Source organism: Rhineura floridana, chromosome 13 (assembly GCF_030035675.1).
Source record: "Rhineura floridana isolate rRhiFlo1 chromosome 13, rRhiFlo1.hap2, whole genome shotgun sequence".
NCBI lineage: Eukaryota > Metazoa > Chordata > Lepidosauria > Squamata > Rhineuridae > Rhineura > Rhineura floridana.
Genome location: NC_084492.1, coordinates 7,852,047 through 7,867,351, shown reverse-complemented (window position 1 = coordinate 7,867,351; position 15,305 = coordinate 7,852,047). Strand labels below are relative to the sequence as shown.

At 44.2% G+C, this 15,305-nt stretch overlaps 1 protein-coding gene across 5 annotated transcripts in view; it reads left to right on the top strand.

Annotated features, from left to right (window-relative positions):
• NLRC5 (NLR family CARD domain containing 5) overlaps positions 1-15,305 on the top strand; it is a 108,188-nt gene that overhangs the window by 70,222 nt on the left and 22,661 nt on the right. For all 5 annotated transcript variants that reach the window (XM_061594027.1, XM_061594026.1, XM_061594030.1 and 2 more), the window contains 6 exons: positions 2,710-2,793; positions 5,596-5,679; positions 10,573-10,656; positions 11,627-11,707; positions 13,954-14,037; positions 14,541-14,624. In XM_061594027.1, coding sequence (XP_061450011.1) covers positions 2,710-2,793; positions 5,596-5,679; positions 10,573-10,656; positions 11,627-11,707; positions 13,954-14,037; positions 14,541-14,624 — 501 coding nt within the window. The remainder of the gene's footprint in view (positions 1-2,709; positions 2,794-5,595; positions 5,680-10,572; positions 10,657-11,626; positions 11,708-13,953; positions 14,038-14,540; positions 14,625-15,305) is intronic.

Sequence of the window (15,305 nt, the reverse complement as noted above, 5' to 3'; positions counted from 1 at the left end):
CACAATTCGGGGGCCACCGCTGAGAAGGCCCTCTTTCTTGTTGTCATCCTCCGAGCCTCCCTCTGAGGAGGCACCCGGAGGAGGGCCTTCGATGTTGAGCGCAGTGTACGGGTAGGTTCATATCGGGAGAGGCGTTCCATCAGGTAGTGTGGTCCCAAGCCGTGTAAGGCTTTATAGGTTAAAACCAGCACTTTGAATCGAGCCCGGAAACATATAGGCAGCCAATGCAAGCGGGCCAGAATCGGTGTTATATGTTCGGACCGTCTTGTCCGTGTCAATAGTCTGGCCGCTGCATTTTGCACGAGCTGCAATTTCCGAACCGTCTTCAAAGGCAGCCCCACTTAGAGCGCATTGCAGTAATCTAATTTGGAGGTTACCAGAGCATGGACAACTGCAGTGAGATTTTCCCTGTCCAGATAGGGGTGCAGCTGGGCCACCAACCGAAGTTGGTAGAAAGCATTCCAGGCCACCGAGGCTACCTGAGCCTCAAGTGACAGGGATGAATCAAGGAAAACTCCCAGGCTGCGAACCTGCTCCTTCAGGGGGAGTGCGACCCCATCCAGAACAGGTTGAACATCCACCATCCGGTCAGAAGAACCTCCTACTAGCAGCATCTCAGTCTTGTCTGGATTGAGCCTCAGTTTATTAGCTCTCATCCAGTCCATTGTCGCAGCCAGGCAATGGTTCAGCACATTGACAGCCTCACCTGAAGAAGATGAAAAGGAGAAATAGAGCTGCGTGTCATCAGCATACTGATGGCAATGCACTCCAAAGCTCCTGATGACCGTACCCAACGGCTTCATGTAGATGTTAAAAAGCATGGGGGACAGAACTGACCCCTGTGGCACTCCATATGCACACTTTCCCCTAGCACGGGCATTTTTGTAAAAAAAAACAAACCTGTTTGGTTGGCAAACTGCATTGCAAATTTCAAAGGATGGCTGTGTTTGCTTCTCATATTGTTTTGGAAAGTATGAATTTGATAAATTTGGCTTGAAATGTGAACTGGTTTGAATTTCTTGCTCATCCCTAATTGGAGATCTCCTGCCTTCCCTTCTCCATGCTCAGGAGGAAAGTGGGGGCTTGTCTCTGTTGCGTTGGCCTTTGAAGGTGCTTGGGAGGCCTCCAAAGCATTGAGATGCTGCATGAGACGGCTCATAGGAACATACAAACATAGGAAGTGGCCTTATATTAAGCCAGCCCACCATCTAGCTCAGTACTGTCTACATTGTCCAGAAGATGGGATGATGGCCTGTTCTGGGTGGGGTTGCACTCCCCTGGAAGGAGCAGATCTGCACCTTAGGAGTACTCCCGGATCCAACACAGTCACTGGAGGCTCAGATAGACTCAATAACTAGAAGTGGCTTTTTCCAGCTCTGGCTGTTTTGTCAGCTATGGCCCCTTTTGGACAGAGATGACTTGGCCACAGTACTCCACACTCTGGCGACTTCCAGATTGGATTATTGCAATGTGCTCTACACGGGGCTGCCCTTGAAGATGACTCAGAAACATCAACTGGTCCAAAATTCAGCATCCAGGTTACTGGCTGGGTTTTTTTTCAGAACTCACATAACTCCTGTTCCAAAACAGTTGCATAGGTTGCCCAGTTCATTTCTGGCCCACTTTAAGGTGCTTACACTAGCGTTTAAAGCCCTAAATGACTTAAGCCTCAGATATCTGAGAGACCCCCTATAAATGCTCTCAGGTGTTAAAATCAGCCCTTTCGGTAGTTCTGCCACCCTCCGAAGTTAAGGGGATGGTGGCCCGGGAGAGAGCATTCTCTGTGGCATCCCCTAAGTTGTGGAATTCCCTCCCCACATAGGTGTGTCTTGCAACTTCACTGTACAGTTTGGGGCGAATGCTGAAGACGCACCTCTTTATCCTGGTGGTTGACACCTGAGACATGTGTTTTCAGAACCCACCCTATTCCTGTGATTGTAATTTATTTTAATTGTTTCTAATATTGAATTTTAAACTGTTCTGCCATGGGATCTGCTGGTGAAGGTCGGGTAATATAACGATAATGCAGCTGCTGTCCAGGGTTTCAGGCAGGGGTCTCTTCCAGTCCTGCCTGGAGATGCCAGGGATCGGACCAGGGACCTTGTGCATGCAAAGCAGGTGCTCTGCCACTGAGCTCCACCCCTTCCTCCATCGCAGCTGCCAGAGGAGGGAAGGATGTTCACCATGCTCAACATTCCCCATAATTAATACGGCACATACATTTGTGGACTCCTGGTCATCTCGCACAATCTGGTTTGCTTCCTGCTGCATCTACTTTATGTGGGCTTGCTGTGCAGAAAGGCGATGTACTTTGGGAATGAGGATTAGACTTGTTGCTCTTTTGCTCTCTTCCAATACTGTGACCCCATCACTCCCGATTTAGCTGAATTTTCAATCATTCCAACATGTTAAAGGGGTTGCCAAATGACCATGGAGAAACCCTGCTTACCTTTCTCCTTTGACTTCATCACCTGCCGATGTCTGCAGATCAGGAGCTGCAGTTAAAGGCACAGATTCATTGGTCAGTTGAAAAGTTGGCAACTTTACACTACGGAACGGGGGGGGGAGAGAGCATTTTTAAGCGTCACTTGAAAATCATCTACTCAGTGGTCCTCACAGATTCCACACCGTCTGTCCAGGCAGAGGCAACATCTGCTGTAAGCTGCCCTTTGTGTTTTCTTTGTGTGTTTGTGCGACTGAGGCCTGCAGGTTCCACCAGTGTGAACTGGAAGCCAAAGGAGTCTGCTTGCTGCCCAGCCTCATTGAGAAATGCAGCCAACTCTGGGCTTTAAAGTAAGTGTGAGTTCCTCTTTCTCTTCTTCTGCAGCATTTAAAAAACACTGTAAAGAAGAATGAATTAATCTTCCTGCTTGGGGGAGCTGGGACACTGCTGTTCCACAGGGTCGCCACTTCCTATTTCTGTCTGGCCAGGCTCCTGTGCCGTTTGCACAGACCAAAATGTCAGTTTGCCACCGCCAATCATTGCTATTGTTTGCAGAGCTTGGGAAAGTTACTTTTTTGAACTACAATTCCCATCATTCCAATCCAGTGGCCATGATGGCTGGGGCTGATGGGAGTTGTAGTTCAAAAAAGTAACTTTTCTAAGCTCTGATTGTTTGCCAGGATAAGCTTCATCTGCTGATTTTCTGCTTGCCATGAAGCTGTGGGGCCGTTGGGCCATTATTTGTTTGGACTCGCAGCCATGCCTGTGCCCAGTGCTGGCAAGTCTCTGGCACAATGGGTGCCCCTTAGGGTGAGATGCCCAGTGCAAAAAAATATTTCATACTTCCTCCAGTTTTCTTGGGTGCTCTATCCAAAATGAAAATATTTTCCCTTTTCGGGGTGGTGGTAGGCTTTTTGTTGGTGACGATCTGTATCAGGTACCCGCCTGATCAAGGCAGGGTGATGGTTGCAGCACCATGGATAGCTCTGAGTGAGGCAGGAGGGGAAGTAAGATCAGATGAGCTTCTTCCTCCAGTCTTTCCTTCCCAAGCTCCATCCTCTTGACCTGAAGACTGTGGATCTGAAAGGGATGAACCCCTAGCATTAGTGCTATTCACTTTTGGGGGGTCTCCTACCTGGCCCACTCCCTGCACCATTTGGGCAGGCAAGATTGTGCAGGAAGCACTTGGTTCCTCTGGTAAGGAAGACTCAGAAGGTGGCACCTGAGCAGCTTCCAGGCCACCAGCTCCGGTTTAGTGGATTCCAAACCACCAGCGTATGGAGCCTGGGTCAGTTCCCCAGCTATGGTGGTACGTCATCCCCAGACTCAGCCAGCTTCTACTCCTACAAGCTCAGGGCTAGGACCATGACAGGTGCCCTATCAAATGACCAGCCTCAACACCATCTGGAGGCAGCCAAAGTCTGTGCCTGTATTTGCATGAGCAACGTAAAAGTTGGAACAAAGTGGCTGTAGCAGTGTCCAGGCTTTCAGTTTAAAGAGTATCAGAGATCACAGATGTAATTGTGGCTGAGATTCATAAGTTCACAACAAGCATGGCATATTACTCACAAATACAAAAATGAAACAATCCTAGCAAGCTCGACAGAACAATATAAGGGCCAAACCAAATCTGATCCATGATCTGAGCTCCCTGTGTGTGTGTGTGTTTGTTGTTTTACTTTATAGTAGACTACAATGTGGGGGGGGGGCTCCAATACTGACTAGAGCAGAGGCACTGGGGGAAGAGGGCACTTAATGTTCCCTACCACCTCCCTCCCTGTGTTTTTTCCTTGATCTAAATTGCCTGTTTGTGCTTTGTTTTGTGCTAAGTATTCCTCCTCTGTTGGGCTACGATCACCTTTAAATTGGCCAAATGACACCAGATATCCCCCTCCAGCTTTTTAAGATTGAATCTTGGCCTTTCAGATGAATCTTTGACTTAAGAGGTTGTAGGTTATAGGAGACATGAACAGGAACATTTTGGACACTGAAGCTTAATTCTGAGAGAATATTCATTTTAGTTGTACATAATCTTTCCTTGGGGCAACTAATATTTAAAGGCCAATGTAAATGTGACATTAAAGGCATCTTTTCATTTAACATACAGGTGTGTGTTTTTAAAATGCAAATAGCTTTAGCTGTGGTGAAGGGCCATAGCTCAGTGGTAGAGCATCTGCTTTGCATGCAGAAGATCTTCTGTTCAAACCTCAGCATCATCAGTGTAGAGTCTATGCTGTTCTGCAGAGGGGAAAATGTCCATTTATAGGTGCAGTTTGAATCCAGATGACAGCTGCAAATGGACTTCAAAACCACTGATCAGCTGTTTAGAGCAGTTACACCGAGCCCCTCTGAAGACACACTCTCAGTGCTAATCAGCCTTCAGCAGGTTGATGCTGAGAGTGAGCCCCTTTGAGGTTGTCACCTGATGTCATAATGATGCCAGGCGATTGACAGGTGGGTGACCCTACCCTTCTGTCAAAGCTGACCTGCGGGGGTTGCATAGGTAATGATCCAGCCTCTTGACTAGCTCCAGTACTCCACCATTGATATAGACAAACTGAGGTAAATGGACCACTGGTCTGTCTTGATATAAAGCAACTTCCTATGTTCCCATGATTTGTGGCATCTCTCTCTCTCTCTCTCTCTCTCTCTCTCTCTCTCTCATTTAACCTTTTCCTCTCCTGCTGCCGTGGTCCTAATGGGCAATTCTTCCCAAAGCAAATGCCAACTTCTGATAAGACATTTTCTTTAAGACCTCAGCAGGAAAGAAAAGGTTACAATTCCTTTTCTTTCTTTCTTTTTATATAAACTTTATTTATTTTTCTCAGGTATCATTACATAACATGATTCCTTTCCTGTGCCTGCTGTGATTACAATAATTACCAGGTCCTTCCCCAGCTGATGCTGTTTGCATTTTTAAAACCCTGTACATTAAATGCAAAAACATGTTTAATATCATGACTTGTTTGGCCCTAAATCATACCCCAATTTCAAATAAAATTTTAGAAATACAGGTATCTATTTTTTAAAAAATGCTGTCCTTAAATGAATGGTGGAACAAGATTACTGTCGGGATCTCTGCCAACTTTATCACTGTGTGCTTTTCCAAACGAATGTGTCTGAATGTATCCCACCTGTTCTGTTATTTGCAGCTGTTCACAGGTACAACTCACTGATGCTGAAGCAGAAACCATCTCTAATACCCTGTTGCATTTTCCGTCACTGAAGAAGCTTGAGTATGCCATTTCTGAGTAACTGTGTGCTTTGGATTGCATGCCTGAATCTGTATGCCTCTCTTAGTGACATCTCCCAGCATTTGAATCTCTCTAACTTCACACACTTTGCCTCCTCGTTGTGAAACTGTTCCATATTTTCATGCAAGGGTTTCTCATGCGCTGCTCTCTTCTGTGATCTAGAGAAAGATGAGTCCAGATTTTTAAAGCTGAAAACCAGTAATGCAAACTTATGCAAAGCCTCTCCAGCTTGGCAATTTAAAATGGGTGGGGTTATGTTTTATTATTATTTGAAAACTAATGATAATATCTTAAATAATATCTAAGAGAGATGCTGGTAAAACAAAACAAAAATGGTCAAAGGTATCCCGTGGAAGGGAATGACACATATGGGGAATCTGTTGGCCAGGGCCGGTTCGAAAACATTCCATTGACCTAACATGCACGTATCGATTCAAGTATGTTCTTTCTCCACTAGCCACTGGTTTTTAATCTGTTTTTTCCCTTGCAAAAACGATTGATATTAATATTATTTTTTAAAGGAAATATCAATAATTTTAGAGGAAATTTCAATATTTTGAATGAAAAAATTGAAAGAAAATTTCAATCATTTGAAAGGAAACATCAATAAAATTATTGTTCTTAATAGCAATATTTTAGAGGCGGATTTTATAAATCCTTTTTTGAAAATATCCCCGGAAAATTGCTTCATAAACATCCAATCTGCAATGATAGAGAATACATGAATTAATGGAAAATTCAGTACCAAATCTGAATGGGGTGGAATTCTAGCACATCTCTAATGTCACACCTCTAAAATGTGGTGGTAGTGTAATTTAGTACCCATGCTAAACTTTGCAGCATTTCTTAAGGTTCAGCAGAATTATCAGTACCCACGTCAAATGACATTTCCCAATATTCATTGGGAAAACCATGAGTTAAACTGATTTAAAACGGATTTAACCTAAAACTCACTTCTCTGAATTTTGTGATGCAGTTCTCCAACCAAAGAATGCATGTAAAAATGTACATATTAGTGAAAAGTGAGCACAAAAGTGAACATAATGAACAATGAACAAAAATGCATTCTGTTTGTTGTGGTTTGTTGTTGTTATGCGCCTCCAAGTCGATTACGACTTATGGCGACCCTATGAATCAGCGACCTCCAAGAGCATCTGTCATGAACCACCCTGTCCAGATCTTGTAAGTTCAGGTCTGTGGCTTCCTTTATGGAATCAATCCATCTCTTGTTTGGTCTGCACATTGTTGATAGCTTTCAATGCCCCCCTGGATCCATTACCCAAACAAGTTACTGTTTCATTTTTTGTATGGCTTGTGGGGGTTTTTGTTCCCTCTTTGCAATGAGGACAATTAAGCAGTATATCAATGTCTTAAAGAAAGAAATGCTTCATTCAGGGCAAGACTTTGTGGCTGTTTTACCACATTTTGAAGTTTGTTGTTATATGCCTTCAAGTCGATCACGACTTATGGTGACACTATGAATCAGTGACCTCCAATAGCATCTGTCATGGACCACCCTGTTTATATCTTGTAAGTTCAGGTCTGTGGCTTCCTTTATGGAACCAATCCATCTCTTGTTTGGCCTTCCTCTTTTTCTACTCCCTGCTGTTTTTCCCAGCATTATTGTCCTTTCTAGTGAATCATGTCTTCTCACTAACCTCAGTTTCATCATTTTAGCTTCTAGTGATATTTCTGGTTTAATTTGTTCTAATACCCAATTATTGTTCGTTTTCACAGTCCATGGTATGGTCAAAGCTCTCCTCCAACACCACATTTCAAATGAGTTGATTTTTCTCTTATCTGCTTTTTTCACTGTCCAATTTTCACATCTATACATAGAGATCTGGAATACCATGGTCTGAATGATCCTGACTTTAGTGTTCAGTGATACATCTTTGCATCATAGCTGCCCTCCCCAGTCCTAGCCTGCTTCTGATTTCTTGACTATTGTCTCCATTTTCGTTAATGATTGTGCCAAGGTATTGATAATCCTTGACAAGTTCAATGTCCTCATTGTCAACTTTAATGTTACATAAATCTTCTGATGTCATTACTTTAGTGTTCTTGACATTCAGCTGTAGTCCTGCTTTTGTGGTTTCCTCTTTAACTTTCGTCAGCATTCGTTTCAAATCATTACTGGTTTCTGCTAGTAGTATGGTATCATCTGCATATCTTAAATTATTGATATTTCTCCCTCCAATTTTCACACCTCCTTTATCTTGGTCCAATCCTGCTTTCCATATATGTTCTGCATATAGATTAAACAAACAGGCTGATAAAATACATCCCTGTCTCACACCCTTTCCGATTGGGAACCAATTGGTTTCTCCATATTCTGTCCTTACAGTAGCCTCTTGTTCAGAGTATAGGTTGTACAGCAGGACAATCAGATGCTGTGGCACCCCCATTTCTTTTAAAGCATTTCATAGTTGTTCATGATCTACACAATCAAAGGCTTTGCTGTAATCTATAAAGCACAGGGTGATTTCCTTCTGAAATTCCTTGGTCTGTTCCATTATCCAACGTATGTTTGCTATATGATCTCTGGTGCCTCTTCCCTTTCTAAATCCAGCTTGCACATCTGGCATTTCTCGCTCCATATATGGTAAGAGCCTTTGTTGTAGAATCTTGAGCATTACTTTACTTGCATGGGATATTAAGGCAATAGTTTTATAATTATGGAATTGCTTTCAAAAATACATATACCAGGCAAAATTGTGTACAAAATGTGTATATTAGGAGGAGAAATGCACACAGCAATGCACACAAATTGTCCTGGCTCCCAACCAAAGAAGCAAACTCTGGACTAGAAGACTGGATTTTTCTGTATGAAGCTTTATTCAGGAAGTCAATACAGGAAGACAGCATCACACTCTAGGCATGAATCAGAATATTGGAACACCTTTCAGAATATTGGAACAGTCTAGGCTTATCTCATGAACAAGTCATGGAGGTGACAGCAAGGAGTTGCTGCAACAGCCTTAAACAGGCATTATCAAACTTTTATATCAGATAGGGCCGGGGACTGACGTCTGTGGGTTAATTCTAGGGTTTTCTTGCTTTTACTGTAAGGTGAAGGCTCTTTCTAGGATCTGAAAGCATCTTCTGAAGCCATCACTTATCTAATATCCTTAACCTTGGCAAAAGTGTGAACTCTGGCTCAAACTGCTTTCACTTTGCTCTTTCATCTGTTAACTGAGTGTTAATGGTTCCACAGCTAAATCTGGGCTTTACCAGAGAAGATTGATCCTGGCAGGCACATTGCCCCCATTTTTTTGGTCAATTTTTGCTAATCTTCCCTGCAATGCACAGCAACCTATTTATCTATTTATTATATTCAATTTATATCCTGCCATTCCTCCTGAAGGAGCCCAGGAACCTAGGCATGTGGGTGTATTGACTAGAACACAGTTTGAGTCCTAGGAGGTCTCAACCAGCCTGACCACACCTCAGACAAGTGGCAAATATATCCATATATCCTCTGCAGTGTCCAAGGAAAAAGGTCTCATGGTGACCTAATCATAGGATGTTTGGATTTCCCTGCTTATCGCAGAACTCTGTGATTATTGTCCTTGCTTAAAACGGTTGAAAGTTACCTTGAAGCTCATCTAGTCCAACCCCTTACTCAGTGTAGGGTCTACAATGCAGGATACAATTACAGCACCGCTGACAGATGGCCATCCAGCCTCTGCTTAAACACTTTCAGTGAAGGAGAGCCTATCACCTCCCAAGTCAGTCTGCTTCCCTGTCAAATATCTCATTCCAGCCCTGTAGCAAGCGACGAAAAAGGCTGCTCCATCTGCTTTGTGACTGCTCTTCAGATACGCAAAGACCACCATCATGTCTCTCTCTCAATATTTGCTTCTTCAGGTTAAACAAAGGATTGTGCATGGAATGACAGAATGGCAGAGGAATCCAAAGCCTCTGTGCCAGGCTGGTGTTTGGTTTTTTTTAGGCCAGGCATTGGTGTTCCTCCACCCAGCCCTGCTGGCTTCGGCCTGCAAAGTAACACCAGTGTCACTCTACTAGCACAGAGCTGCCCCTTCCACCTGTCAAGTGTGCGGGTGGGTAAATGGGCCACTGGTGAGATCTCTGCTGGCAGTAGCCCTGAAACAGGGGTTTCTGGGGGGCAGGGAGGGGGTGAGGCTGAGCCGGTCTGGGATCCATTGGATCCCAAGATGGCCCTGCTGCTGTTGCATTGACAGCATCTGGCTCAATATGGGCCTGATAACTATGCTGGCATAGCAATTTGCCTGCTCCCACATTTTGCCTCGGCTGCCAGGCAAGTCAGGGCAGTGGATGTGATGGTGGCCCTGCCATTCTGTAAAGCTCCACCAGTCTGGGCGGGGAGGGCTTAGGATTCCTCTCTAAGTCGATCATAGACATTCATAAGCCGCTAATGATCAAAATATGGAGGGAGGGAGAAATTCCTCACTTCCATAAGGCTGGCTTGTATTCTTTTACCATTGCCATCTTGAAGCTGCAAATGGCTTGCTAGAACACAAGAGGAGCCTGCTAGAACAGGCCAAGGGCCCATCTAGTCCAGCATCCTGGTCTCACAGTGGCCAACCAGATGGCCCAATGGGGAGCTCACAAGCAGGACCTGAGCACAAGAGCACTCTCCCTTCATGTAGTTTCCATCGACTGGTATTCAGAAGCATCCTGCCTCCGACTGTGGAGGCAGAGCATAGGCTTGGTGGCTTGTAGCCACTGATGGCCTTATCCTCCATGAATATGGCTAACCCTCTTTTAAGGCCAAGTTGGTCGCCATCACTGCCTCCCATGGGAGCAATATTCCACTACATTTTATGTTTGATGCATCAACAGGAGAAAGTTGCTGGCTATTCTCAACCTGTACTGGTTTTGAATTTCCAGGTTAACCTGTTGTAGAATCCTTCCCACTGGAATGGAGCACCTGACTGCAGCATTGCGCCAATGCCACACCATTGACGACATTGAGTAAGTCTGCGTCTGTGTTAGAATGCCTTGTTAATATGTTTTTTTTAATAATGTTTTTAACCCTTTTTAAAAGATTTTTTTTTAAAGCTGTTTTTAACATTGTTTTGTTTTAATGTATTTTAAGGTCTGTTTTTATGATGTTTTAAAGTGTTTTTAGCGTTCCTGTTTGCCGGGAGGAAGGGCGGGATATAAATTAAATAATAAATAAAATAAATAAAAGTCTAACATCCAGTGTGTGAGTGTGTGACTGCTGTGGATGTTCCTGACATCACCCCTTTTTACTCCTGGGTACAAGAAAAGATTTCTGGGATGGTGTCAAGGCTAGGCATGGACAGTAGTATGTGGTGAATCAGGGACTGTGAGATGAGTCAGTGGCCAGAAAAAAATGAGCAAGGCAGGACTGAGGAACAAGCCATAAGGCAGGATCAAGGAATGAGTAATGACTGGAAGGCAAACAAGAAAACGGGAGCAAGGAACAACCAAAATTACAGGAAAATACCAGAGCTCCGGAATAACTTTTTACTTGAGCAAAGCACCACTGAGGCTGGATGCTTTCTTATACCCCTTCCTGCCCAGGGGGAGCCGATTCACACAAGGTAAAACACCATATTTAAAAACAATAGCATCCCCCCAAAAAACACCAAGCTAAAAAACAAAAGCAAATTCTAGAACACATGGCCAAATAGAAAAGTCTTTGTCTGGTGCTGAAAAGTCTGTAATGTCTGTGCCAGATGTCTCTCCTTTGGGGTGCCACCACAGAAGAGGCCCTCTCCTTTGTGCCTGTATAACATCCCTCTGTTTAAAAAGGTACTTGGAGAAGAGTCTCCACAGAAAGTCTTGAGACATGGGGGGCCCATATGGGAAAAGGCATCTGGGCCCCAACCCACTATTGCATCCCTCCAGGTTGCCATTCCTTCTTCTTTCTGCACTTTTGTGAAATGAAAGTGTAACTTTGCTACCTTCTCTCTAGCTTTTCCAAAAGTGAACTCGGTATGGATATCAGTGGTCTACTGAATGCTCTAGAAGGAAAGCCTCTTTTGAAGAGCATAAAGTAAGTTGACTTTTAATTGTTGTTAGCAGGAGTGTAGTCGTCCAGGGTCTCGGGGTCTTAGACCCCTTACTTTTGGGGGATCAGGGACTTACTCGGGTCCCTAAGTCTCCAACCTCCTACAAGCCAATCAGCATGGAAGAGGAGTGTGTTAGCCACTGAGAAGAATCTTCTAACATGCTTCCTTCTCCTTTCCTGCTGATTGGAGCCAATCAGAGTGAAAGGAGGTGAGCCAGCCACTTAGAAGACAGTTCTTAGTAGCTAACACATTCCCTTTTCATGCTGATTGGCTCCTAGGGATGTCTGTTCTTGTGGAAGAAGGCACGCAGGGGAAGGACTGAGGAGTGTGGTGATGGAGACCAAGCAAGCGAGGGGGTGTGGCATGACTCTCATGAACGGACCCTGCACTTCTGAGTCTGCCGCTACACTACTGGCTGTTAGGACTTAGGGTGACATGCAGGGCAATCCTGTATATCAGGTGGGAATCTCAAGCTGGGGGGCCAAATGCAGCCATTCAAGCCTCTCTGTCCAGGTCTCAGGACTCTCCCCATGCAACACCCCTCATCCTCCTTGAGTGTTTTTGCCTGGCTGAAATGTATCCTTGAACTCTGGCTGCCTGGCTGGAGTATGGGGAGAGATGTGTGAATGTGTGTGTAGAAGCTATCCTCCTGTACAAAAGTAAAATCTGCATTCGTTATTTTGCCCAGTGAATAGAACCGTACTATAGTTGTGCTGTGACTGATTATTTGTTCCAGTGTAAGGTAAAGCAGTTCAAAAGCAGCAATGTTGATCCGTGCAGTGCTGGCCAGACTGCTTGCATGGAGCCCCATGATCAGAGCCAGGATGCAACTGAATGTCAGTTGCTGTAGGCCCATTGCCTTCATGCCTTGCTTGCAGGATTCCCAAAGGCTTCTAGCTAGTCACAGTGAGAGGTGGGATGTTGGAGTAGATAGACTTTTGGGCTGATCCAGCTGGGTTATCCTTCTGACCTTAGGTTTGTCCTGATTCATGGTGATGACACCAGCAAGGGAAGTTGATGGCCCAAACAAAGCAGAGACTGTTAGGCACAGAGTTCAGAGATAGACTGGAAGATAAGGCAAGTTCAGGACCTTGGATAAGGATCAATGTGCTGATTGAGGACCATGGTTAGTGGTCCAGCAGCTGAGACAGAAAATACAAGTTGTCTCAGCAGTGCTGCAGAGCAACTTTATTGTCCGGGCTAGGTAGTCAAGATGGAAGCTCCACCCCTTGAGTGCTACATCTGGCCAGTTAAAGGGTCAGTACCCTTTTTCTGCAGCCACTGGCTTTTTTCTAGGCAGTAGGGATTCAAGATGTGAGGGCTGCCTTGGGAAAAGCTCCACAGGGCTCTCCAGATTCTCCAAGGTCACCTTTGTGGTCCAGTCATCAGAGTCCAGTGACAGAGATGTCTCCTTGGGTTGAGGGGATGAGAAGCAGGCTTCAGTGCCAGTGGATTTGCATGGAAAGGAATGGTTCCATCTCCTCTTCGGGGCCACTGTTGTAGGAGAACTGTGCCTCAGAGGACTGCTGATCTGGGACTTGGCACTGTTCTCCTAACATGTCCATGATAACAAAGGCTGAGTTAATGGCAGATTTTCTTCTCCTCCACTGGACTCTGCTTGGATGATGCAGGACCAATGTGGGCTGTACAGTTACATAGCTGAGTTCCTACTACGGATGTCAGAGTATTCTGATTGAAACAGGAGCTGAAATGGTTGATGTTTGCTTATTTGTCCCATGTCCAGAATGGAAATCAATCCAGCAAATACAACTGGTATTTGCTGTTGTTGCTTTCAATCTGCAAATGATGTGTAATTGATTACGTCCCCCCCATATTTGCATTGCATTTTCTTTGTATTGAAATGAATAGGGTGGAATAACAATGACAACATAATTTTCATAGTTTACATAATTAATTATATAAATTACATAATTTTGCCACAGTGGACAGCAAGATGAATAACATAGTTTTGGGTGGAAGGTGAACTGCAATGGAATGGAAACAGTGCTGCATGTGATGCATACAAAGTGCAACAGGAAATGATTTGTGCCTTACATCTCTAGTTCCTACTGCAAGTTCTCAGGTTTGCCAGATTAAAAAACGGATCAATCCTTCACCCAGGATAGTTTCTGTGCTGCCGATTGGGCAGCCCAAATATCAGAGTTGTTGCCACAGGGGGGTCAGATATGTTATTTACTATTCCTATACTGAGTTCTCATTTATGTCTTAGCCTTGGCTCTCTCAGTATCAACAATGCAAATATTCTGAATCTGACTTCAAGACTCTCAGCAATGCCTCTCCTGAGAAGGCTTATGTAAGTATGACTATGCGTAGAGGTCCAACCCAACTGCCCATGATATTTATTGTGTCATTTTTCAGACTTACCAGTTTCTGTGGCTGGGAATATGCAAGAGAGTGATGGGGCCATGTAAAAATTCATCCTAATATCTTTAACTTGCCCAGGCCAATGAACCAGGTAGTTTTTCATATGTAGGTAGATTAGCACTGTGCCAAAATCTGTCCTCCAATTTCTCAAAAGTTTCCTTTGCCTGTGAAAGAGGCTTCTATTTTCACATTCACTGGGCACTTTAGATTTTTTTTAGAATTAAAATAATTTTTGGTAGGTGTTGGGTTGGATTTAGGAATAAACATAACAGAAATTGGCATGGATCTGGAATAGTGTGATCCTTCCATTCCTGCTGTGAAGGCCACCATTAAAATGCTACTGAACAATAAAAAGTGTCCTGAGAAGCATTCCCCTGTTGGGACAGCTCACAATAATTGACTAATGTTTAGTATTTTATTATTGTTTTCCAGTTTGAACAATAACCATCTTGGCAATGAGCCCTGTTCTTGTCTGGCACTAGTTTTGAAGAATGCCATCCACATGGAGGAAATCAAGTAAGGTCATGCTTTTTCCTCTTGTTTTTCACTTTGGCTTTTTCTTCCCTGGTCTGGCTTCAATATCAGAATCAACACAGAAAATATTTTAATTATTTTTTTCCTTTTTTATATTTATATCTTCTCTTTCCTCTAAGGATCTCAACGCAGCATACATGCCTTGTCCCTTCTCCATTTTATCCTCATGACAGCCCTGTGAGGTAGGCTAGGCTGTGAGGTAGTGACCAGCCCATGACCTCCCAGTGAGCTATGTAGCTATGTGAGGATTTGAACCTATATCTCCCTAGCCCTTGTTTGATGTTTATAGTCACTGGCTCCAGCATAAAGCAATGGAATGCCAGTATGAAAAATTATGAAGAGGAGTGGGTTTTGTTCCCTTTCCCCACATATTCCTATTGTTGTGCACATCCCAATCTCCAAGCAGTGCGAGACTTCCAAGGGTTTCTGCGCTTACCCGGGGGTTGATTTCCTTGGAATGAAGGTCAGCAGCGACTGTGATGTCTTTAGGATATATGGTTTATTTACACATATATACAATTTGAGCATAAGATGGAGGGGTTCATAACATTAACAGTCCGACAGATCTCGCTTCCCCATCAGGCTTCCAGGGAGACATCACAGAACCATGTCTTGGCATTCAGACACAGAGAGCAGGAAGTCACTCTGTCTGTTTTCAGTTCT